This window comes from Capra hircus, chromosome 22 (assembly GCF_001704415.2).
Source record: "Capra hircus breed San Clemente chromosome 22, ASM170441v1, whole genome shotgun sequence".
Taxonomy (NCBI): Eukaryota; Metazoa; Chordata; class Mammalia; order Artiodactyla; family Bovidae; genus Capra; species Capra hircus.
The window spans coordinates 10652023-10679197 of NC_030829.1; the positions used below are offsets into that span (position 1 = coordinate 10652023).

The window sequence follows — 27175 nt, forward strand, 5'->3', positions numbered from 1 at the left end:
CGACTCTTAGCAACCTCATGGACGGAAGCATGCCAAGCTCCTCTCCCTCCACTGTCTCCTGGTGTTCGCTCAAATTCACGATGTATATTACATATGTATGTATGTATGTATGAATGTGAGGGCTTCCCGGGTAGCTCAACCGGTAAAGAATCCATCTGCAACGTAGGAGACCCTAGTCCGATTCCTGGGTCGGGAAGTTCCCCTGGGGAAGGCATAGGCTACCCACTCCAGTATTGGGCTTTCCTGGTGGCTCAGCTAGTGAAGAATCCGTCCGCAATGCGGGAGACCTGGCGGCTCTGTCCATGGGGTCGCAGAGGGTCGGACACGACTGACCCAACGAACGAAGCACAGCCTGTGTGCGTGCATACGCTAAGTCACTCCAGCCGTGATTCTTTGCGACCCTATGGACTAGCCTGCCAGGCTCCTCTGTCCACGGGATTCTTTTTTTTTTTTTTCCTTTTCTTTCTTTCTTTTTTTTTTTCCCCATGGGATTCTTAAGATAAGAATACTGGAGTGGGTTGCCTGTCCCCCGCCAGGGAATCTCCCCGACCCAGGAACGGAAGCGTTTCTCTTAGTCTCCTGCATTGGTAGCGTTCTTTACCAGTAGCGCCACCTGGGAAGCCTATATATATACAGGCAATGTCCAAACTATATCAGCCTGAAACATCTGAACCCTGGGAGCTTCCTATCAGGCACTTCTTGACCCCTGGAAGAGCCCAGCAAAGGGAAAAGGGCCACTCTGGGAAGCAGTAGGAATACGAGAAACTGAAGACAGACAATTCAAATCACAAATACTGAACAAAAGCACACTGTGAATCACAGTCTCCGGCAGGTCTCCCGGATCTCTTCTCACACCCACACAACAGGTTCTTTGCGGCGGGCCAGTCAGCTTTGCGGTCCTCGAGAGAAGCGGCACCCTCCCCACCTGACTTCGAAGCACCTCAGCCCGGGTGTGTGTCAGTGTAGAGCTCAGACCACCCCACGCCTGGGCTCCGAGGGCAAGTCTACGCGCAGTGAGCGTGGGCAGCGCGGAGTCCCGCACCTTCCGGGAGCGACCCTGCAGCGCGCATGCGCCGGCCGGACTTCCAGCTTGTCCTCTCCGGCGCTCGGTAGCGCTCCCTCGCCGAGCTCCACGTAGGCCGCGCAGGCGCCTTGTTCACACTGCTAACCTGCTGCCGTTGTCGCCGCCGCCGCCGCCGCCGGGGCTGGATGGGGGGCCGAGGCCAACCGGTGGCCCCCAGAAGAGAGAGACGCGGCGGCGGCGACGCCGACACCCGCAGGACGAGTGTCTCGACCGGCCCGCGAGCCCAAGGAGGAGGCGGCGAGGCCCGGCCCCCGCGGTCTGTGGTGTAGAGAAGCCTCCGCCGCCGCCGCGGCCGGGTCTCTCTGAACACTCGCCCCACAGGTCTCATCCACCTCAGGACCCCGCGTTGCGCGATGTTCAAGAAACTGAAGCAAAAGATCAGCGAGGAGCAGCAGCTCCAGCAGGCGCTGGCCTCTACTCAGGTACTATGGCCTCCGCGCTCCCCTGGTTCCCGACAACCCTTGACACCCGCTCGTGGGCAAAGGGGAGCGGAGGTTCTGCCCTGACGCTTGACTTCTCACCAGAGGCTTCTCCCAGGTCTTTCCCTGGGAATGAGCTCAGGGCGGTCCAGGTCCTCCGTGAGTCCTGACCCGGGTTCCCCATCCCAGAGCTCCGTTCTGGAGAGTAGGTTGGGGCTGGTAGGGTTTGGGACACCTGACCTCTTAATTTACCCCTGATGCCCAGCCTGGTCTGAGAATAAGTGAGAGGAGCTCTGATCTTGCATGGTTTTTGACCCATACAGAAGGTTTTCCCCAGGCATTCGAGACCCCCAACTCAGGAGTGAGGGCGGAATGGGAAAACCAGGATCCCTTGTAATATCTGACCTTTGTCCCCTCCTCTCATCCCCGACCCAAGACTGATTAACGGAGGGGCCCCTGGCCCGTGACGGAGTCTTAATTCCAAACCCTGTTCCAGGAGTGAGGGCCAGGGGTTGAGCCATTCCTGGCCGGGCTGCTTGCAGAAGCGTTGGACCCGAGAGAGGTGGCGGCGGGGCCGGCGTCCAGTGCCCGAGGCTGTCACGAGTTCGTCACTTCGCATAACTGGGTTGATCCGGGACGGGCGGAGGGGCGGGCCACTGTGGGGCCCGCAGGGCTTGCGCGCGTCCGCAGCTCGGCTCTGCTTTTTCAGGAATCTTGTTAATGTTTGTTTTTCACGAATGCTGTTGCTTCAGGAAATGACAATTTCCAGGAAAAAGGAGGCGCGTTAGTAGTGTTAATTTAAAGAAGCAGAAACAGTCTCCTAAGCAGCTGTGAATGTGTGTTTTGGTGCCGGCAGCACGTGGTTCTTTCAGCAATGAGGAGGGCTTCTGCGAAATTGCTTCTTTCTGCGAAATTGCTTCTTTTGAGCCTCCTGTCTGAGTCTCAACAGATTTAGAGTGTCTACGCGAAAAGCTGGGTTTTGACTACTTGGCAGGCATTTCTAAAACATTTTAAACTGAACATTTATCTTACACAACTTTTAAACACTAATGACCAATAACTAGTAAATCAAGCATCTATTGCATTGAATTTATTCTGAAACTTTAAATTGAAGTTTATTTAAAGCTTCGTAGAGTGAAACAGTGGTTGAGGTACATTAGAATATGGTACTGAAAACTTGTTCATTCTCCTAAGGGAATTGTAAATAGTGATTAAGATTTGGATACTAAATATATTACTTCCAATACTAAATAGATTACATTTACTGTGAGCTTTTAAAATTTTACAAAACACTGTTAATTGAAGAAAGAAAGAAGAAATAAAATGAGGTGAGAAATGTGGGGAAACAGGCACAGCAGTGAATGTAAGGGACTCTACGTATCCTGGATCCAGGATGCCACCTCTAAAAATTCTAAGAGAACTCAGGATGTATTAAGGAGTTAGCCACATGGAATTTCACTTCAGTGTTGTTTTTAATAGGTAAAATGTGGCCAAAAATATTCAGCAGTAGAGAATTGGTTAGATAAGTTTTGTCTTATAGTTGGTTATTATGCAGCCTTAAAAAAACACCAACATTTATTAGGTTCTTCCTGTGCTAGGTATTTTGCTTGGGTTATTTTGTTTCATTGTCACATAAATCTGCAAGGTAGAATCTTCCATACCTGGAATGGGATTCAGAGAGATTAAGTAACTTGCCTGATGTCAGACAGCTAGAGTTAGAGCCCACAGAGAAGTAGGCTCTAACTTGTATTAAAAGACAGATTGGAAAACAGCATGTAAAGCGGGATCCCAGTTTTGTGGGGACAGTATGGCATAGTGAAAATAGTTTAAGAAGGATATGCTCCAAGCTGCTGGCTTTTTATTTGTAAATGTTATCTTTTTTTCATGAAAAAGAATTACTATCGATCTTTAACAAAGGGAGGTTGTCTTTGTTGTTGTTCAGTCGCTAAGCCCTGTCCCATTTGTTTGCGTCCCCGTGGACTGCAGCTTGCCAGGCTCCTCTGTCCATGGGATTTTTCAGGCAGGAATACTGGAGTGGGTTGTCTTTTCCTTCTCCAGGGGATCTTCCCAACCCAGGTATTGAATCTGTGTCTCCTGTTTTGGCAGGCGGATTCTTTACCTTCTGAACCACTTGGGAAACCCAAGGTTGTCTTTAGAATCATGGTAAAAGGGCGTTACAGGTAATGCATCAGGGCTTCCAGTTCATATGGGTTGATGACTCTGGTAAGACTGCGTGTGGAGCAAGAAATAGCACTATGTGTACAGAAGATTTAAAATGATCCTTTTTGATGTAACTATATGTGTGTGTATATATAATGGATATATATATGTATATATATAGTGAGTATATATATGTGTATATATAGTAGATATATATATTTATCCAGAATGCAAAAGTAAATTGTTAGTGATCAATTGCTGATAGAAACTTAATTCTGTTCCTTGTCTTGATCCTTAACTATTTAGAACCCTTCAAGTTGAGAAATTCTGGATTATTATTTTTAGAGTTAAGAATTTCTCTCAAGTGTGAATTAAGCAAAACAAATATTTTTGGATGGGGTAATCTTTTTGTAACAGATAAAACATGTCCTTGTTTTCTCATGCAAAGGATCCTGAATTTGTATAATATTATGTCTTGTTTTTTGAATATAAATTATTTTGTGTTGAGGGTGCTATACCCTCAGGAATTTAATGGGGTGTGAAAGACAGTTTGCCTTTACCTGCTCAGGAGGATTTATGTGTTTGTTCTTGGTCTAGTTTTCCTGATTACTTTGTAGCCTCCCTTGCTATCTGCCCAATGTCTGTCTTCTCTCAGGTTTTAAATTGTTTTGGGCTTTAAATCAAGACAAGATCCTGAATTTCTAAAATTTTGTGTAAAATAAGGGCAAGTACCTAAGGGATTCTTTAATGCATTTTAGTGCATTAATACAAATTGAGACATTTGTTTTGAGATTTGGGAGGCCCTTGTGTACATATTTCCTGGTTCTTAGCTTGATTTCCAGAGGTGAGATTGCTTGACAGGTATGTTTCAAATAGAGTGAGTCATCAGGTGTTGATAATTCTGGGATAAATGAACCATTTACATCACAATACTTGCAAAACTTTTCAGTAATAGTAATAACGATAGTGTTTGTGATATTAATACTTTGGGGTTCCTTCAGTTTTTGAACGCATTCAATAAAAGCAAGACACCGTTTTGTAGTCCCCAGTCACTTCTCCTTGGAGCTAAGATTATTTGAACCCTTCTTTGGCAAATATTATTTTAAGTAAACATTTGGTCAACTCTGACTTTAAAAATAAAATCAAACAATTTCAAATCAAGTTTCACTTACTTTTTTAACAACAAATATCTATACTTAGATTTTTAAAATCCTTAGAATAAATTTGATAAAAATTAATAAAGAGTAATATAGGATACTTTCTAATTTCTTAGGATGTATAACTCCCCGACCCCACCCATGACAAGGTCACGTGGGCGAGGCGGATCAAGACTCGAGGTCCCCTAGATCTGCTCGAGCATCTACCCCCGAAACCAAAATCTGTCTGTTATCCTACACTCTTCTGACATTAACAGGGGCTATCCCCGACCACCTTTCTCTGGAAAATTAACTTAGAGCTCCAGTTAGTAGTCTCCTGCATATGAAAGGAGTGTCTCAGGTCAAACCTCTCTGCTGGCAGACTAGGTTGTGTGACAGGATTATCCACACTCCTGCTACTACGCACATGATTGTTTACAACCTCTGAACCATAAACAGCACAGAGAGTTTGGAGTATTTTGAAAGTTCTGGTTAGCATAGGGCTTTACTAAACATAAAAATCATGTTGGTGAAGGGTTTCATTGCTGAGTTAATCATTGCTGCCAGGCCTCCCTATCCTCATAGTGCCATGAATAAAAAAATATTTTTTTAACATTTGCAGCCCTTTTCAGATATTACTAAAACTTAATTATAAAAAGCACTGGCACAAATGGACTATTTTGTGATTCCACTTGTGTGAGGTACCTAGATTAGTCAAGATCATAGAGGCAAAAAGTAGAACGGCGGTTGTCTGTGGCTGAAGAGAGGAGGGGGAAATGAGGAATTACTGTTTAATGAGGATAGCGTTTCAATTTGGGAGGATGAAGGAGTTCTGGAGATGGATAGTGGTGGTGGTTGTCCAACAGTGTGAGTATAATTAATACCACTGAACTGTCCGCCTACAGATGTTTAAAATGATAACTTTTATGTTGCGTATGCTTTACCACAATAAAAAGCAAAACGAAACAATGTGGGCTCACCCCAAACTTGGGGTCTCAAGATAATAGTTTGTGTAATAGGAATAAAAAAAATTTCACAAACAGGGAAGAGAGTCCCTTCTGAAGGAACATAGTCTTATCTTTTAGCATCCTGTGTGCAAATGAAAAGTCTAATTCAAACTTGTTCTTTTCTGTATTGGTGGTTAACTTGATCTTTGAATCTTTTCTCTTTTTCTTTGAGGCTAAAAAATTTCTAGTTTTCTTCTTTCCTTTTTTTTAGTCTCCCCTTTTTCTTTCTTTTTTAAATCTTGTTAATCTTTCTAAATAAATTCTCTGTATATCCTTTCCCCCCTTTTGATATATTCCTTTTTTCTTGTTTATTCTGTTGCTTTGAAAGATTTCAGATTTTTATTTCAGCTGCTTCTATTGAATTTATTCTTGTCATCACATTTAATTTCCACAAATGAACACTAGTCAACATTGGGTAGTTATTTTTACCTAGGTGTTTTCTTGGTGCATTGCATGTATTATCTAAATTAATACATGAAATAATAAAAGGTATGGATTTGTATTATCCCCATTTCACAGATAAGAAATGGAGGCCAAGGGAGGTTAAGTAACTTGCCTGTGTAGACAGATAGTACCACACAACTCGGTGATAAAGCTGAGATAGGAACCTAGGCAGTCTTGCTCTAAAGTCCATTCTCCTAACCACGGTACTTTTATTTATTTATTTATTTTTAGCAGCAGCTTGTGGTTTAATGGAAACTAGAGCATCCCCAGACTCTCCCAGGATGTTATATGTTATTATACAAGCATATTTAAAGTCTGTTCCTTGATTTATCAGATTGTTCTAGGTTGTTATAGTTGTATGTATTCATACTGGTCATATTGTTTTTCTTTTTTTGAGAAAAATGTCTTGCTGTTAGTTGGTTTATATTTATGAAGACCAGGTGGGTGATTTATTATCCAAACATTCTTAATGAATGGGGACACTGGTAATTATCTTGAAACGTAAACTGATGTGGACTGGGCAGGACTGGGATTGCTCTGGTGAAACTGGGTGTGTTGTTACCCTACTGCTTTATGGTGCCAGCCTCTGCAGTTGGAGCGCTAACTCCTCCAAGGTGTTACTCATTGTATTTGGCTGTTTCTTTTGTCTGGGGAAGCGTTTGGGTTGAAGGAGGCTGACTCAGGTGTACCTGTTTCACAGACCTGAGACACGTTCCTGAGAGTAGTAACCTCCCGTTCTAGTGATTTTTCCCTCCGCTGTTTGCCTCTCCCAGAGCTGCCTTCTGCGTATGTTTGGAGTTACGGCTCCATTGCCCTGACTTACCCACCAATTAGAATCCTTTTGCCTTTATTCTTCAAAAATTTGTTTTCTTTTTACTTATGATTTTCCCTCTCTTGTTCTAGAGTTTTAGTTTATCTGTTTTTCTACTTTTTATTTTTTTTAAACCTTTATTTCAGTGGGTTTTTGGGAGGAAGAGAAGTAAACAGTGTTCAGTCTGCATTCTTGTACTGGAAACCTAATTACCACTCTTTGCATAAACATGCATTTACCTTAAATATTTGTCTTTTAAATTATGAATTCTTAACAAATGCATATTTCTTAGATTAGTAAAGATGTCTGATTTTTCTATTTTATTTATTTTATAGAGTTATTTGACTAAGTTAGCATGGACGATGTTAACAGTAGCTAGTGTCTAAAATGTTGGGAATAACATCAGTTCACTTATGATTTGTTACCAACTGTTGGATGAGATTTAGGATGAGAAATAGATCATCTTTTAATCTGTGTATTATGCTTTTAAATTATATGGGGTACCTTTTACTGGATATACTAGATACTCACGATTTTTAAATAAACATTTAAAATGAAATTTTACTTTTATTTTTATCAAAGTAATACATTCTGTGGCTTCCCTGGTGGCTCAGAGGATAAAGTGTCTGCCTGCAATGCAGGAAACCCGGGTTTGATCCCTGGGTTGGGAAGATCCTCTGGAGAAGAAAATGGCAACCCACTCCAGTATTCTTGCCTGGAGAATCCCATGGACAGAGGAACCTGGTGGGCTACAGCCCACGGGGTTGCAAAGAGTCGGGCACGACTGAGCGACTTCACACACTCACTCACACACACAATACATTCTGTAGTTTTAAAAGATAAAGTACTGCTAAAAAACTATTATGCTAAAACAAAACAAAACACACTGTCTACTCCAGCCTCCCAGCTCTATCCTCCGTGTTCTTTCTGGAGACTTTAGGATCTTCTCTTGTTTTCTGAAATTTTATGGTGAACATGCCTTTGTGTAGATTTATTTTTGCATTGTGCTTCACTAAGTATGGTGACTCCTGTGCTTAAATTCTTGGAAACTTTTAGATATTATTTCTTTGATAATTCCCTCTCCTTTGTTTTTTCTCTTCTATTCTGGAAGACCAGTTAGTTTTTGTACCTTCAGGATAGAGTCTCTTATTTGCTATTTTTCACCCTTCATGATCTATTTTAATTAATTTATTTGTTTTTTGTTCTATTTGCAGTGGAAGTGTGGGGTCTTACCACTGGACCACAGAGAAGTTCCTTTTTTTGTCCTATTTTTGAGAGTTTGCTTCAATTTACTGTTCCATGAGTTTTTTGTTTTCTTTATTTTTTGAAGTATGGTTAATCTATAATGTTAGTTTTCAATTGAATTTTTAATTTTTCCTACTCTGTTTTTAAAATTTCCAAAGGCTATTTCTTACTGTCTTTTGCTTTTTCATAGCATTGCTCTTGCTATACTGATATATCTTTAACATTAAAAAAAATTTATTTATTTTGGCTGCACCAGGTCTTACTTGTGGCATGTGGGATCTTTAATTGCAGCTTGTGGGATCCAGCTCTCTGACCAGGGGTCAAACTTGGGTCCCTTTGATTGGGAGTGTGGAGTCCTAGCCACTGGACCACCAGAGCAGTCAGTCCTCTGATATATCTTTTATAGCTCTGATTTTTTTCTTTTGTTTTGAAGTTTTCTTTTAAATTTTTTTGGTGGATTTTGTTGTTGTTGGCTCTTACATTGGAAATTTTCTTTATTGACTGCTCTGGGGTATCCATATTAAAAGGCAAGACAGTAAAAATCTGATGCTATCTAGAAGTATCATGTGATCAACACTGGGACTCCCTGCTGGGTGATAGGCTGCAATTGGCTTTGTTATCAGGAGAACTATCTACCTGTTGATAACCTGAGCTCTTTAAGATGTCATTTGATTTCTCCAGTGAAGCCTTGTGTTTTTTGGGCAGGGGGTGCCAGGTTATAAGCCGAGCTGCTTCGGAAGCATTGTGCTGGAGGTTCCGCTGTTCACTGTGCAGAATATCACCTAATTAGTCCCTCTAGGTTTAGTCACACACTTTGCCCTTCACTCCTGTCTTACTGTGCTTGGTTTCATCCAGATTGGAGCCGAAATGGCTCCAGAAAAATAAACCTTTCTTTGGTTTTTCAGAGGCTATGTAAGGTAGGACCAGGGACATGGGGATCTTTCAACCAATTTTTCTGATTTTGGTCCTGCCTGTTAACATCTTCATTATAACTTGCATTGTAACTTGGAAGTCTTAAATCTTTTTAGGGCTCTGGAGATGAAAATAGGCTTGCTTCTTATCAGTGTTCCCTTCTCCATGGGATTGTAGTATCCTCAGCTGTACTTTCACTTTAGCATTCTTTCGTTCACACCCATTCTTCTGAAAATCGGTTGAAATTTAACTCTTTGGGTGGTGTTTTAGTTGCTAAGTCATGTCCAACTCTTGTAACTCCATGGACTGTAGCCCTCCAGGCTCTTCTCTTCTGTCCATGGGATTTCCCATGGCAAGCATACTGGAGTGGGTTGCCATTTCCTTCTCTAGGGAATCTTCCTGACCCAGGGATTGAATCAGGTCTCCTGCACTGCAGGTGGATTCTTTACCACTGAGCCACCAGGGAAGCCCCAACTCTTTTCAAGGGAGAGAAAAATAAGAAACTTTGGTTCACCTACCATATTTTTAACCAGAAGTCTCCTTAAATTACTTTTGAATGAGTGGACTTAACTATATTACAGGGCTATTTTTGAGAGGTGAACATTTATAACATAAGCAGCAATATTTCATTTCCAGCACTACTGTTTAGACGTCAGGATATAGAAGGTGCTTTACTAAAGAGGAAAGTTCTATGATGGAAAGTTCTAATAATTTTGTAACTAGTAGATAAAGGCTTATGTGACATATTAACTCCAGGTTACTTTGGCTATTCCTTTATAGCTGGGGTGTCAGGTAGATTGGCAGAGACTTTCAGGAGTACGTGGTGAGGAGGAGTCTGTGGCTGTGTCCTTGCTGTGATTTGGTTACTCGTGGGTGTGGCAGGGAGAAATGAAGCCAGATGTTAGGCTTGTGTAAGAATGCCATTACCCTACTTGGGCTATAATTAGAGAAGTAAGTAGTGTCAAAAGGCTTCTGGGCAGCCAAAATTTTAGTGTCACTAACTTCATATTGCATAGTTAATGTAAGTTATTAATAAGGACAGGTTTTTAAAAAATCCCTCATTTAGAATTTCCTTATATTTATTTTGTCTGCAATTCTATTAGATGTAGTTATCTAGTTTCTAAACTAGTAACAGGCTAAAACAGATGGAGGTATGGAGGAGAGTTATCCCCAATTTCCTGACAAGAAGGTGGAAAGCTGAGAACACTTGTGTGGATGGATCAGGGTGCACACTTCAAGATCCGGGCTAGCGCGCAGTTCTTCTGAGTCCCTCATCCATTTCCCCAGTACTCTCTGGATCACTGTTTCTCAAATTTTTTTCACTGGGACCAGCAGTTAAACAACAATAACATTCTTTTTGCACAGACACTTCTAAAACAAAAGTTTTATAGAATCTTCATCTTTATGACATAAGATGCCATATTTTGACCCCAAATATTCCTTCATTAAAAAAAAAAAGTTGATCTCCATCCTCTAATTGATTCCACAATCCAGCCAAACTTCTTTCACCATACCGTGCTGTCTGTATAAGAACAGTGTTGATAAACGTAGCCACTAACTCTTAAATCTCTATTACATCAAATGTATCTAATATATTTTAACTATACCAAAAAATTAGACATTGAAAAGCATTAATCTTAGGCTGAACAGCACACTCTAAAGATAACAACACAAATTTTAGATATTCATATTACTGAGAAATTCTGTTGGTCAAAACTATGTTAATCAAAGTTTATTCCGTTGGGGCTCTATTATCTGAGAGTTTTCCTATAAAGAGCTACTGTATTCAAGACAGCTGAATTGTCAGATGGATACAGATATCTAAAGTTATAAATTCAAGATGGTTAAATCTTAAGGCTTACTGTTCCTAAAGGTGACTGCATTAGTTTCCTGACGTTGAGAAACACAGGACCACAACCTTACTGCCGAATTGCCCAGTTACTGTTTCACAGTCTGTGTGTCAGAAGTCTGGCATGGCGCGGTTGGCTTCTCTGCTCGGGGCCTCACGAGCGGCGATCAGGCTGCTGTCCACATTGTGTTCTCGCTGGCGATGAGGGTCCTGGTCCAGCTCACGTGGCTGTGGCCGTGGGACACAGGCCCTTGTTTCTTACTGTCTTTGGCTCCTAGTGCCGCCCACAGTTCCTCACCGCTCAACCCTCACAGGCCTTTGCTTTCCTTCAGGGCTGCAGGAGTACCTCTCTGCTTTCTGCCCCCACCGCCGCACTCTGGACTCATTTGAAGGGCTTATGCGATTAGGTTGGTCCCATTCAGATAGTCTCCTTTCTCTGAGTTAGCTTAGAGTCAGCTGAGTAGTAATCTTAAATATACTTGCAAAATCCTTTTTGCTCTGAAAGGTAAGATCATCAGGGCAGTGATACTGCATATTTGCAAGGTGAGGGTGATTTTGGGTCATCTTCGAATTCTGAGTACCACGGTGACTAAAATTTTTTTTTCTTATAATGAAGTTGAGGGCTATGGTCAATTAATATTCAGTTGGCAATAAAAATATTGTGAGCCTGGATATAACCATCAGGTTTCTTGACAAATAGCTTAGACATCTGTCTTCAGATTTCTCATGGCTGTGAGGATTAATTAGAGCAAATTTAGTTTGAAGGAATGTAAATCCCTATATATTTTAAAGTGAGGGTAGCTGTTAAAGATGCAAGACTTTGTGATAAATACTCAAGTACAGTTAGTTTTTTTTGCATATTTTCATACTTTGCAGTCACGTCCATTCCCTCATGTGATTCTTACTTTTGCAACTCCAGACGCAGACCTACAAACCATCAGGCCAAGCTTGGCCATGTGGTACTACTTTTCTGAGGGCAGTGTGTCTTAGAATCTATACTTAACTTCATAAACCCCAACATTTGATTTTGCTGATTTTTCCAGAGCTGATGAAACTCCAGTTAAAGATTAGGCTCATATGAGAAATCATTGTGCCAATTAAGAAGTTTCACAGCAGAGGTGCACTTTTCAAGTGATTTAGAGGTCCTTGTCTGGAGTAGCCCTTTCTTTGCATCTGGGTATTTAGAAAGCTGAATTATTAACCGCCTAATTTTTTGGAGATGTTGGAATCACAGCAGAGAGGGTTGGCTATGAGTTACTTCCTGTGGCCTAGTAATACTTTCCTAACTTTTGCCCTCTCAGTAGCCCTTTTATTAAAGGAGATACTACATATAACCATATAAAAGGAGATACAAATGGAGCTTCTCCCAGTCATATTGGTAGTGTTTGAAACATCTGGTCTTTAAAGCTGGTATGAGTTGAAATTCATGGCTATGAGTGGAAATGGTTATTACATTTCCCTCAACCTCAGTGAGAATTATTTCTGAACTGTTCTGAATATTTGTGATTTAGTTTCAGTCCTGGATAAACACTGTCCAGTGACTGCTTTCCTTTCCCATTTTCTAAACACAGTGTTGGCTTCTAGTCATACATTTTTTGGGGGCTTCCCAGGTGGTGCTGGTGGTAAAGAATCTATCTGCTAGTGCCGGAAACACAAGAAATAAGAGTTGGATCCCTGGTTCAGGAAGATCCCTTGGAGAAGGAGATGGCAACCTGTTCCAGTATTCTTGGCTGGAAAATTCCATGGACAGAGGAGCCAGGCAGGGCTACAGTCCGTGGGCCACAGAGTCGGACGCAACTGAGTGACTAAGCACACACAAGCGCACGTCAAGTTTTCTCAGTTCAGTTCAGTCGCTCAGTCGTGTCCGACTCTTTGCGACCCCATGGACTGCAGCACCCCAGGCCTCCCTGTCCATCACCAACTCCCAGAGCTTACTCAAACTCATGTCCATCAGGTCAGTGATGCCATCCAGCCATCTCATCCTCTCTTGTCTCCTTCTCCCGCGTTCGCTCTTTCCCAGTGTCAGGGTCTTTTCAAATGAGTCAGTTCTTCGCATAAGGTGTCCAAAGTATTGGAGTTTCAGCTTCAGCATCAGTCCTTCCAATGAATATTTAGGACTGGTTTCCTTTAGGATTGACTGATTGGATCTCCTTGCAGTCCAAGGGACTCTCAAGAGTCTTCTCCAGCACCACAGTTCAAAAGCATCAATTCTTCGGTGCTCAGCTTTCTTTATAGTCCAATTCTCACGTCCGTATATGACCACTGGAAAAACCATAGCTTTGACTAGATGGACCTTTGTTGGCAAAGTAATGTCTCTGCTTTTCAATATGCTGTCTAGGTTGGTCATAACTTTCCTTCCAAAGAGCAAGCGTCTTGTAATTTCATGGCTGCAGTCACCATCCACAGTGATTTTGGAGCCCCCAAAATAAAGTCTGTCACTATTCCCACTGTTTTCCCGTCTGTTTCCCATGAAGTGATGGGACCAGATGCCATGATCTTAGTTTTCTGAATTTTGAGCTTTAAGCCAGCTTTTTCACTCTCCTCTTTCACTTTCATCAAGAGGCTTTTTAGTTCTTCTTTCTGCCATAAGGGTAGTGTCATCTGCATATCTGAGGTTATTGATATTTCTTTTCTCCTGGCAATCTTGATTCCAGCTTGTGCTTCATCCAGTCCAGCGTTTCTCATGATGTACTCTGCATAGAAGTTAAATAAGCAGGGTGACAATATCCAGCCTTGACACACTCCTTTCACAATTTGGAACCAGTCTGTTGTTCCATGTACAGTTCTAAACTGTTGCTTCTTGATCTGCATACAGATTTCTCAAAAAGCAGGTCAGGTGGTCTGGTACTCCCAACTCTTAAGAATTTTCCAGAGTTTGTTGTGGTCCATACAGTAGCTTTGGCATAGTCAATAAAGCAGAAGTAGGTATTTTTCTGGAGCGCTCTTGCTTTTTTGAAGATCTGACAGATGTTGGCAATTTGATCTCTGGTTCCTCTCCCTTTTCTAAGCCCTCTCCCAATTTCTAAATCCCTTGGACATCTGGAAGTTAATGGTTCATGTACTGTTGAAGCCTGGCTTGGGGAATTTTGAGCATTATTTTGCCAGCGTGTGCTGCTGCTGCTGCTGAGTCGCTTCAGTCGTGTCTGACTCTGTGCGACCCCATAGACGACAGCCCACCAGGCTCCCCCATCCTTGGGATTCTCCAGGCAAGAACACTGGAGTGGGTTGCCATTTCCTTCTCCAATGCATGAAAATGAAAAGTGAAAGTGAAGTTGCTCAGTCGTATCCGACTCTTCGCAACCCCATGGACTGCAGCCTACCAGGCTCCTCTGTCCATGGGATTTTCCAGGCAAGAGTACTGGAGTGGGGTGCCATTGCCTTCTCCTGCCAGCGTGTGAGATGAGTGCAATTGTGCGGTAGTTTGAGCATTCTTTGGCATTGCCTTTCTTTGGGATTGGAATGAAAACTGACCTTTTCTAGTCCTGTGGCCACTGCTGAGGTTTCCAAATTTGCTGGCATATTGAGTGCAGCACTTTCACAGCATCATCTTTTAGAACGTGAAATAGCTCGACTGGAATTCTATCACCTCCACTAGCTTTGTTCATAGTGACGCTTCCTAAGGCCCGCTTGACTTCGCATTCCAGGATGTCTGGCTCTAGGTTGGTGATCACACCATTGTTGTCATCTGAGTGGTGAATATCTTTTTTGTATAGTTCTGTGTATTCTTGCCACCTCTTCTTAATATCTTCTGCTTCTGTTAGGTCCATACCATTTCTGTCCTTTATTGTGCCCATCTTTGCATGAAATGTTCCCTTGATATCTCTAATTTTCTTGAAGAGATCTCTAGACTTTCCCATTCTCTTGTTTTCCTTTATTTCTTTGCATTGATCACTGAGGAAGGCTTTCTTATCTCTTCTTGCTATTCTATGGAACTCTGCATTAAAATGGGTGTATCTTTCCTTTTCTCCTTTGCCTTCTAAAACATTGATAAGGCTTCAACTTTATTTCACATTCAACTATTTTGTTGCTTACGATTTTGAGGCCTTACTCTTCCTGGTTTTTGTCTGGGTTGAGTCCCTTAAGGTAACTTCTGCACATTCCTTCTATGATGTGTTTATTTTTCTGTTTCATCTTTTAGAAGGTATGTGTGTGTTGGAATTCTGAGTTGTAAGCAACAGAACTCAGCCCAGCTAGTTAAGCAGAAAAGGGATCTGTTAATGAATAAATAGTTGGTGACTTACAGAATTTTAAGGAGGGCCTGAAAGTCTGGGCTGATGGCTCTGCTCAGCCCAGCTGGGGGACGGCACTAAGAATGTTGCAGCCGCCCAGTCTGGCGCCCTGCATCTCGTGTGCACAGCTCTTGCGTATGACTGCAGGAAGCCCTGTTCTCCACGCTCACCAGCTGACGAGCTTTATTAATTTTGCATGTCTGTTTTCTCATATCACCCACATATGACTCAGAGTCTCACGTGGGTATGTTCATCGGGCGAGCTCAGGTCACCTGCCCTAGATGAAAAGAAGACTAGGTTGGTGAGTTTTTGGAGTTCAGACTTAAGTACTTATAAGAGCTTTTTAGAAAAAGAGTTTATTTAACTTTTGTCACATTTTGTTGATGTTTTCCCCTCCTCCCAATTAAACTATTCCTTTCGATTTCTGCTTCTGACATAAAAATCTGTTTTATTCACCTCTTGTTCCCCATCCAGAGGACTGTGGGATTTGCAGTTCCCTGCAGTGGAAATGAGGAATTTTAACCTCTGGACTGCCAGGGAAGTCCCAAATATCATTTAAATCTTTAATATAGCTTAAGTATAAACTAAAGGTCTGACTGATTTTGTTCCCCCATATGGATGGCCATTTGTCCCAACACCATTTACTGAACGTTTGTATTGATTAGAAATGTTAGACTTAATTGTACACTGAATATGCAGTATGTGTGTATGTGTGTGTACACTGTTTCTTGTGACCTCTCTGTTCTAGCATAGACACAGCAGCACACGCTGACTTGACAGATGGATGTTCCATTTGTTCATTCATTTATTTTAGGAAATATTTACTAAGTGCTTTTTATTTATGTAGTGCTGTACAGACTACAAAAGGGTAAGACATCAAGACATTATTTTTTGTGTAGATGAGTTAAGGCTTATCTTGTTATGGGTGAGAGGGCATCTTGAAGTGTTGGTTCTATATTTTTAGGACTGTTTTTAGCTCACTGTAGAGTGGACCTCAGGCTCTAGTCTCAGTTGGGGGCTTCTTGTTTAAATTTATCCTGCGGGCCCTTGTGCTAAGGCCTGCAGGAGTCTTGCAGCCCTTCGCAGAGCTAGTGGACTGGCATCTCGGTGCTGGGGGTGCTGCGCACAGTGTTTTCAGAGGAAGACCTTTGACTAGAGACATGTTTGCCTCCTCCTCTGCTGCTGCTGCTGAGTCGCTTCAGTCGTGTCTGGCTCTGTGCGACCCCACAGACGGCAGCCCACCAGGCTCCCCCGTCCCTGGGGTTCTCCAGGCAAGAACACTGGAGTGGGGTGCCATTTCCTTCTCCAATGCATGAAAGTGAAAAGTGAAAGTGAAGTCGCTCAGTCATGTCTGACTCTTCGTGACCCCATGGACTGCAGCCTACCAGGCTCCTCCGTCCATGGGATTTTCCAGGCAAGAGTTCTGGAGTGGGGTGCCATTGCCTTCTCCGATTTACCTCCACAGGTCATTATAATTGAATGTTAGAGCTGGAAGGCACTTTCACAATTGAATTGACAAACTTATTTTTAATGAACTTGGAATAATTTTGATTTATAGGAAAGCTGCAAAGACAGTATAGAAGGTTTTCATATACTTCTCACCTGGTTTCAGTCTCCCCTAATAAAATAATTTTATCATCACAACCTTACTTTGAGGTTTATTTTAGCACTCAGAAAATTAATTTAGTGAAGGTCATAGTTCAAGTTGGTGGCAGAATCAGACCAAGGACCCAGTGGGTAGCCTGGGTCTGCTAGTTAATGACATTTCACTTACCTTTTTTCATTTTTCATGTGTTTGCTCTTTTCCTTCCTTTTACTGGGTTCTTTGGGCATGGACTGTGAGAAAGGACTATATAATATGTAGTGTGCTCACGAGTGTAGTCTTTCTAATTTGTGCAATAATCTTTTAATCTAGGCTTCCTCCAGTTCTTCAACACCAACGAGAACCAGGAGCAGGACGTCTTCATTTACAGAGTCACTTGATGAGGGTACACCCAACAGAGAGGTAAGTTTAGAATTTCTTCCTTAATAAACTTACAAGAAGCTTATTATGCTTCTGTTTATAAGAAAATGGGAATTTCTTTTGACATATCAATTATTTAATTCCTAGATCTTTTTTTAGTAACTTTTTTTGCTAATAGTAATTTTGCTTTTATAAAGTGTGTTTTCTTTATCTGTCTTAATTTGAGAGGATAATATACTTTGCCTTTAACATTTGAAATTTTCAGAATGATGTGATAACAATTTGTTCAGCATTATGCGGGGAGAAGTCCTGTATTTTCAGGTTATGATTGGAAACACTGAAGTAACTACTGATTCCAAGTGACATACAGCTGGTACTGCCGCGGCCAGCACAAGCAAGAGTCACATCTGCATAGGGAGAGAACGGAGCGTCCCCGCTAAGAAAAATAAGAGAGAGACGAAAGATGGGGTTGAGAGGATCAGACCAAAATGGCTGATGCCTTCCTTTATTGTGCTGCAGTATATATAGGATAAAGTACGTGACTTCTGACATTCACAAGATTGTTCTTAATCTCCAAATACAATCACAAGACCCTTACCGTTGTGTACATCACAAATAGATAATCTATCTTCTATCAATAAGCTAATCTATCTTCTATGAAATGTTGCAAGAACCAAACGTCCTGGAGCCTTAAGGGTAATAAATTCTTCAGGGGGGCGGGACAGGGAGCTTAGGAACATGGTCCTAGGGCTCTGCATAACGCCGAGCAGCTCCCAAGACTTAACCCTTCACGGGCAGTCCCCCGCAGGTACCATAGCTCAGATTAGATTTTTTCCAACATTTTTTCTTTCTGTGAAGGATTGTAAGAGTCCCAGAAGTACAGAAAAAAGGGTAAAACAAAGTGCACACATGAGTGAATTTTTGTGAAGTGAATCCCCATGTAGCCACCATCAGGTCAAGAAGAGGAAGACTGCCAGCCACTGCAGTGCTTCCTCCCTCCCCTACAGAAGAGTACCATCGTCCTGCCCTTTTGCTACATGCTGCTGTTAAACCTGTGGGTTGCCTAATTTTTGGCAATTTTAAATTATGCTGCTGTGAAGATTATTGTACATTTCTTTTGCTACATAATTATAGGAGGAGAACCACTGGGTTAAAGTGTATACGTAGTTTTAACACTTTAGAAGCTAATGCCTATTGTCTTTTTCAGGATAGTTGTAGAACTTTACCTTCCTACCAGGAGTTGATGAAAGTTATCTTTAATTTCAGCTATTCTGGTGGGTATGTAATGTTCTCCTGTTGTAGTTTTACTTTGCATTTCTCTGATGACTGATAAGATTGAGCGTTTTTATCTGTATATTTCATCTAATGGGATTGAGCATTTTTCATCTGCGTATTGATAACTTTTGTGACGTGCTTATTTCAGGCTCTTGCTCATTTTTCTGTTGGTTTATCTTTGTTTTATTGATTTGTAGGAGTTCTTTTTTGTACCGTATGGATAGGAGTTTTTTTAATTGGATATGCCTTGTAGATATCTACTTCCTTTCTGACCCTTGCCTTTTATTCTCTTAATGGTATCCTTTGAACAGAAGTTCTTAGTTGTAATGTAGTCCAATTTATCAGTATTTTACTTTATGGCTAGTGTTTTTCATTTCTTATTACAGTATTCTTTTTTTATCCTTGAGAGTGTTTTCCTGTATTATCCTATTTTACCTTTCACATTTGAATCTATACTCCCTTGGAAATGAGTTTTTTCAGTATGGTATGAGGTAGGGATCAAGTTTCACTACCACCGTTCTCCCCCTGTAGCTACCCAGTTGTTTCATTCTGTCCACACCGCTCTACTGTGCTACCAAAAGTTGTGTCCATATTTGAGTGGATTTGTTTCTGGACTCTATTTTCTGTTCTGTTTGCTTTGTCTTTGACTTGTTCCCGTACTGTCTTCATATTGTCTTTATATGAAATCTTGCCTTCAGTGTAGAGCGGGTCTTTCCTGTCTTGGTTTTAAAACCAAAATTTTGTAGATTGCTGGCTTAAACAACAGACATTTTTTTCTCAGAGTTCTGGAGGCTGGGCAGCCCAAGATCAAGGTGCCAGCAGATTCAGTATCTGGTGAGGACCCTGTTCCTGAGATGCACACCGCCGTCTTCTCATTATGTCCTAGCATAACTTTTCTTTGTTGCACGCACCTAGGGGGAAATGGAGGAGTAGGGAGGCCCCTCTCCTTGTCTTTCACTTTTTATAAGGGCAGTAATCTCATCATAGAGGTCCCACTCTTTTTACCTCATCTAACTCTAATTACCTCTGAAAGGCTTTGCCTGCAAGTACCATCACCAGATATCACTGGGGTTTAGGGCCCAAACATTCAGTCCATAGCACTGCCGCCTTGTTCTTCTGGAATGTCTTAGTTATTCCTATACCTTCCCATATAAATTTCATGTAAATTTTAGAATCAGATTTTGGAATCAAAAAGCACATGCACAGAGAATTTAATTGGGATTGCACTGATTCTATAGATTAGTTTGGAAAAAGTTTCAGTATTATGAATCCAATTTTATAGCCTTTCAGTATTTTAAGTAGTGTTGGACTGAGCATTGTATGTAGTGCATAATTTGCAATGCTATTATTCCGTAGGACAGGTTTCTAAGAATGAGATTGCTAGGTCATAGGGTGTATGCAGATTTAAAAATTGTAAAGATTTTTTTCCAAACTGCCTTGATGAGGATTACTTTAAAACATAATTTTTGAAAACCATTATTTAGTAGATATTGATAGCAAAATAAAAACTTCATTGTAGTTTTAGCATTGAAAGTTAATAGTATACTGTGTCCTTAGTGTATATATTTAAATAATCTGACAGTTATATATGAGTACAAAGTATATGCATACTTTCTTTGCGATCTTATTTTCTTATGCATTATTTACAATATTGCATTTTTTTAACTTTAAGATTTCAAGTTAATGTTGTTGAATTTAGTTTATATGTGAAACCAGTTTGAATGAAAGCTAGAGTATTGAGCAGCAAAAACACTTTTTGCAGTCAGTATTAATGGCATCATTCCTATACTTAGTATATTGGTTAATATTATGGTATATTGGCTTACATACAGTTGAAACAATGAAAATAACTTGTTGATTGCTACTATTGCTTTTTTTTTTTTAATTTGTTTTTTCTAGGATGCTTTAAAACCTTTAAATTGAATGTATCTTTACAAAATAATCCTTTCTGAAAGGGATGGTTTCAGCATTCTTTTACAGCAGGCTAAGTAAGCTAAAGGTTATTTTTATTTTTCCCCATATTCCAGTATTAAAGCTCCTGTGCTTATAGGGATAGCTTAGGAAATGGTTTCTGTTTGACAGCCAAAGCAATACCATCACTTTGTCTAAAGCATTTTTAAACAACTCTAAAAAATATTTTTGATCACAAAGTGAAATGTAAACCTTAGTTCAGCTTATTTTGAAATAAATAAGGGACTTCTAAATTTCATGATCAAGTTACTGATTAAAAGGACATTACATAAAATTATCTTTTTAAGTCAGCAGCTCTCTCCCAAACTCTCTGAGTTTTTCATTTTGTTAAACCTCTGAGGTGAAGGATACTCTGTCAGTGATGGGACCCTCACTTTTAGTTTAAGTTTCTTTTTAGCAAAATGTGGAAGTTTAATTAAAAATACAAATATTTATTTGTCCATCTCTTCAGGAGGTACATAAAGTCTGTGTTATCTAGAAAGCTTGAGAAGTAGAATGGTGTCATTACGTTGCTTTTCTGGTCAATTAAATGTTTTGCCTTTTCTCAGATGTTGGCGAAAATCCTAATATGTTTGGTTTCCTGTGTTAGTAAATATTTTATATAAATCTAAATAAGTCTGTCTTTGGTAGCAGTGCCTCAGGCCTCCTTGTTGTTTTGTCTAAGTTGTGTATAACTCTTTGCAACCCCATGGAGTGTAGGTAGCCTGCCAGGCTCCGCTGTCCATGGGATTTCCCAGGCAAAAATACTGAAGTGGGTTGTCATTTCCTTTTCCAGGGCATCTTCCCAACCCAGGGATCGAACTTGTGTCTCTTGCATTGGTAGGCAGATTCTTTATCAGTGAGCCACCTGGGAAGCCCCAGGCTTCCTTATAGGGGTGTAAAAAATCATCCATATGATTGTAGACATTGAAGGCAAAGGGGAATAGGTTGATGTGCCCTGACACGGAGGTCTGTGGGACTCTGGGATCTCATCCTGCACAGACGGTGAATCTCTCCAGTTGGCCTGATACTCTGTCCTGGGGCTCCTAGGCCCAGCCTCAGTACCCTCAGCACAGGCTTCCTTCCCCTTTGTGTTGCTTGAGTTGAATCTTTGCCTCTTGAGCTGGGTGCCTTTGAGCAGTATGGAGTGTAGGATCACATAAAGGGCTAACTAGGCAAATGAACTACATGTCCTCGTGCCCTCTGCTCCACTCTGGTTTTTCTTTTTACTGAGATGAAATTCCTATAACATAAAGTTTGCCATTTTAAAGAGAACTAAAGGTGGCGTTTAGTACATTCGCAGTGGTGTGCATCCATCACATCTGTCTAGTTCCAGGTCGTTTTCATTATGCTAAAGGAAACTGCTTGCTCATTAAGCAGTCATTCTGCCCTCCTCCCAGCCCCAGGTGACCGCTGATGTGGATTACCCTTTCGGATATTTCGCATAAGTGGATGCACAATATGTGACTTTGCGTTTGTTTCTTTCACTCGGCATCATGTTTTCAAGGTGCGTTTGTATTGCAACGCGTGTAACTCCTGCACTCCTTGTATGGCTCAGTCTGAAGACTTTTCTAAGAAAATGAGAACATGTTTGTTTGTTTGGAGTAATACCTGGAATAGATGAGTGAGAAGGGGGTGGTTTTTGGAACGGTCTGGCTTTGCTGGCTGAAGGATCTTTGAAAGTTAACTTTTCAGTGACTTAGATTTTCGCATGTGTAGGATGGGAACAGCAGTGCCTTCCTCCTGGGATTGTGGGGATAGCCAGTAGCACGGCACGTCCCTCTCCTCACATGCTGCTGTGCACGTGGTGGGCGCTTCCTGCGCTGTTACTGGGGGCAGCTTGGGAAGGCAGGGTGACCTGCCTCACTGTCTCTGCTTAGGGCCCGTCCAGAGGGGAGGGAAGCAGATGGAGCCTTACGTGGATTAGGGCCCCATGGGTGTTCCCTCTCTCTCTGTCTTTGCCTGCTGAGCTTTTGAAGGAATGACATTCTCACTTTCTTGCCTACCCTGCTCTCTGGTTTGTTGTCTTCTGGAGGTACTTCCTCATAGATGGGGCTCAAAGTAGGCATGTCCATTCTTTTCCTAGGAACTCATCTGTTCACATTTTTCATATTTTAAAATTAATCTTTAGAAATCAGTTTATTTTCATATATATATATTTTTTTTTTTGGCTAAAAATGATGCATAGAAACAAATAACGATTTTAGTATTTTAATTGTTTGACGGATTCTGTTCTGTGAGTAGATGTCTGTTCACATATCCTGTATGCTCTTTTGCTTCCCTACATGCAGCACAAGCCTGGAGTAGTAGGAGGATCCTAGGATTCCATCCCTACGTGCTGTGTGGCTTTAGGCAGCTTCCTTTAACTTCTCAGAGCCTCAGCTTTAAATTGTGGTAAAATGACTATCCATTCTCACAGGGTTCTTGTGAAGGGCAAGTGAATTCAGAAATATGAAAATACTTGTAATTTGTATATCACATACAAAAGATCATTATTGTACAGAAAAGAAAAAGCATTATCTATACTCACCACCTGTTGAACAGCACAGACAGGACATGTTATATCAAGAGTGACACTGTAGGGAAACAAATAATGAAGCATCAGGCTGCTTTGGACTAGATGCTTTCCCAAGCTTCAAGAAAGATATCTCCTTTTCTTTCGTATTATCTTGATTTAAGCTATTTTTCAGAAACAAAATGCCGTCTCTTACCTCAGTAGTTGTCTTTGTATTTCCAGAAAATTTTCACTGTTTCATGTGATGACCCCTAACAGGGATTCCTGATACTCTCAGCTTTTGACAGGTCCTAAGCATTTAAAAAAATATATATTCTTTGTTTTGGGGCTTCTGAAGGTGGTGTTCTTTAGGAATTATTAAGAATTATCTTCCAAAGTGATGGGTGAGAAATATTTCTTTGTAAGTTTGGAATTAATTTTGCTCCTAAATGGATTGACTTTCAAAGCTGGATATGCTTTTTCTTTGTTAGACTGTTAGATTATAACCTACCTACCCTCTGTCAGTTAATCCAAATAGAAGATATGCCTGTTAGATTGCCTTTGATATCTGTTCAGTTCTCATATTTTTTCTTTTGCTCTAATGATAAAACATGAATTAAATGAATAGGTTTCCTGATATTAAGCCAGTTGGTCGTTCCTTAAATCAATTTTACTGGTCAGAGTGCATTATTAATATCCTGTTGTTGTCTGATACTTATTTTATTTACATTACCTCTGACTCTGTAAAGAGAGAGAGTTATACTTTTTGTGCCATCCTTATCAGATTTAAGTAATTGGAAACTTTCTATTTTTCTCTTTCTTTTTCTTCTCCTCCTTTATATATTTAGGTCTTCTTTATTTTTAAAAAAAATTTCATAGTTTTTACAGCTTAAATTTTATACTACTTCTGTTAAAATTTATTCACAAATATTTTATTCTTTTTAATGTTAATATACATTGAGTTGTTTTCTTAATTTCATTTTAATTTTTCTTGTTTTTCCACAGGAAAAAAAATAGGATTTTTATAAATTATCATTAATCTTGTTATCCTGTAACCTTCTGAACTCATTTATTAGTTCTATGATTCCTTTAGTGGATTACTTAGTATTTTCTTTGTAGAAGATCACGTCATCTGGAGGTAGAGGCAGTTTTATATCTTCCCTTAATCTGCTGTCGTTTATTACATTTTCTTGCCTAATTTCCTGGGCTAGAGCCTTCAGGTGAGCAGTAGTGAAAGCAGACATACTTGTCTCGCAGAGGGAAGGTGTTCAGTATAGAGGGAAGAGGGACAGCCTTCAGTCCTGGAGGGAAGAGGGAAGGCATTCCAGTCTTTTTGTCGTTGAGTATGATGCTAACATGGCGTTTAGTATAGTTTCTTTCTCATGTTAAGGAAATTCCCTGCTGTTCCTAGTTCGTTGAATGTTCTTCCCACCAAGCAGTGCTGGATTTTGTCAGATGCCTTCTTTGCATCTTGAGATTGACATGTGGTCTTGTCCTTTACTCTGTTGGTATGATGTATTAACTGGTTTTGGGTGTTAAACCAGTCCTGTATAGGATAAGTTCCACTTGATCATGGTGTTTAATTTTATATTGCTGGGTTTGCTAGGTTATTTTTTTTTTAAGGATTTGTTTTGTCTGTATTCATAAGAGATATTGGTCTGTTGGTCTGTAGTATTTTGGTGTCAGGAAAATATTGGTCTCATAAAATACATTGAGAAGTGTTCCCACATACACATACATACATACATATACATATATGTGTACACACATATATGTGTGTGTATGTATATGTATATATGTGTGTATATACATATATGTGTGTGTATATATATTTTAAGGTTAGTATTAATTCTTTAAATACTTGGTATGATTTACTAATGATGCCATCTGATCCGGGCTTTTGTTTTTGAGAAATGTTTTGATTACCAATTCAGTCTCTTCACTTTTTATAGTTGGTCTGGGCTTTTCTTTATGAGAAGTGTTTGATTACCAATTCAGCCTCTTCACTTTTTATGGTTCTGTTCACAGTTTGCGTTTCTTCCTGCATCAGTTTTGCTTCTTTATGTCACCCATGTTGTTCAGTTTGTTGGCATGCAGTTATTGCCTTGTAATCCTTTTTATTTTGTAAATGTAGTAGTAATTTTCCCTCTTTCATCCCTGATATTAGTAATATGAGTCTTCTGTCTTTATTTTTCTCTGTTAAACATATGATGAACCAGTTGGTTCCATTCTCTTGCTGAGTGTACTGAGCATCCTCAGGATTGCAGTGGCTGATTTTTTTTTTTTAAACTGGGGTAGCAGGCTGATCTTTGATGATTTATTTTTCTTAAGTCTCAGGTGCCCTGAGACTTTACCAGAAATTCCTTGAATCTGTGTTGCTACTTTCCCAGTTTTCTGGTTTGATGTGTGGGTTTGTTTTTTCTTTTAGTTTTTACCATCTTTATATACCCGTGGTCTTTTCAGTGCTGAATAGAGCTAGGGAACATTAGACACCTTGTCCCTTTTTTGCTGTCTTTTCTGTTTAAAGACTGTATGTTTTTATGTTTAGTAAAATTACCCATATAGACATAATAGGGCCATAATTTATGATCTTGGATTTGATCAAGATGATTTAACCTCAGTCTGTACTGCGTATTTTCTCATATATTGCTATAGTGGATTTTTTTTCTTGTATTTTCTGAGTATATTATGTACCTAATGTATACATTACTGCAAATAAGAATGAAATAAATTTGACTCAAAAAAGTAAGTTGTTGCTACAACAGCTATATATAACAGAGTTCTGGAAGATAGAAACAGGGCCTCTTCTTGTCACAGTAGAGCTACTAGAAGATTCTAAACTTTTTGGAAGTTCCCTGGCTGTCCAGTGGTTAGGACTCTCCACTTTCACTGCTGGGGCCCAGTTTCAGTCCCTGGTCGGGAAACTAAAATCCCACAAGCCTTGCGGTGTGACAAAAAAATAAAACCCCAAAGCTTTCCAGGGTCTCTTTCCTAAAAGAGGATAGAGTAGTACAGAGGGGATATGCTAATTCATGACATATAACGGTGGATGCTAGCTAGCAGATGCCTTAGGTCTGGCATTAGGACTTAATTTTCTCTTTGAATGCTGGTTGAGAAGGACCGGAAGGGTTCTGTGCTGCCAGAATTTGTTTTAGTGCTACAGGCCAGAGGCTAAAGTGGGGCTCACGGCACTCATGAAAGGCAGCTGAGAAAAGCTTTTCCCAGCTGATGCCTAGAGCTCTCTGTGGCCCATTGTGAGAAGCTGCTGTCTCTAGGGAGGCTGTGTGACCAAGAACTGAACCATACCTCACATGGGCTTAGTGACTGAGTCTGTGATAACCTCTGTGTTGCTGTGGGGCTGGAAACCCAAACTGGGACCCAGGGAGTCAGACTGGCTGGATAAGGAGGGGTGAGCACAGAAGGATGGGGAAGGGTAATGCTTTCCTGAAAAGGAGCCTGTAAATGAAAATGATAAAAGAAATGCGAGAAGACAACCAGTAAAAACAGAAATTGGGCTGTATCAATTTATTCCAGGTGAAATTTAATTAAAAGGGCAGTCTGGATAAGACTTTGAAAAACAAGTATCTTCAGTAAGGTAAATGAAGTAATAATAATTTTCTGAAAAAGGACAGAAAATTGTGGGCAGGAAAAAAAAAAAAAAAAACAAGCCCCAAAATGGGCTAGGTAGAGAAAAATAATTAGAAATGCAATTTTTAACTTGTGTGTATTTGTGTAACCCCCACCGTCAAAAAGTTCATTTTAATTATAATTTCTTACACATCGAAATCATGATAGTATTTTGGTATATAGTATACAGTTTATGAAAGAAAATTATGTAGATGAGAAAGAATATCAAAAGAGCTATCTATAGTATAATAGAATTTATCCTTAAAATTTATTATCAATTTGTTTTAAAAATTTCTGCTGTATGTATTGGAGAAGACTTATTTGTATATAAGTACAAATAAATGATTAAAGTTTTGTGTGTTTGTCTGCCCCATAAATTTCCATGCTGTCTTTTTCTGTCAATAGAAATGAGCAGCTCAGTATTTAAGGGTTTGTGTTGTTTATCATGAATTGTTCTTATTGGTGTAGACTTTAATGCTGAATTGCCAGACGTGCTGTGTGCTAGGGTGCCTGTTGCATACATCATTTGTCTGTCGATAAGCAAGTTGTTTAAAGTTGAGTTTTGAGGTC

General features: G+C 40.4%; 1 protein-coding gene across 5 annotated transcripts in view; it reads left to right on the forward strand.

The window, feature by feature from the left end:
* The window catches only part of GOLGA4 (golgin A4), a 104116-nt gene continuing 78030 nt past the window's right edge, over positions 1090 to 27175 (forward strand). For 2 of the 5 annotated variants that reach the window (XM_005695543.3, XM_005695545.3), the window contains exons 1-2: positions 1179 to 1506; positions 17212 to 17301. In XM_005695543.3, the coding sequence (XP_005695600.2) occupies positions 1438 to 1506; positions 17212 to 17301 (159 nt within the window). In that variant the 5' untranslated portion in view covers positions 1179 to 1437. Of the gene's footprint in view, positions 1507 to 17211; positions 17302 to 27175 lie in introns of all 5 variants that reach the window. The other 3 variants (XM_005695547.3, XM_005695546.3, XM_005695544.2) reach the window with 3 other exon arrangements.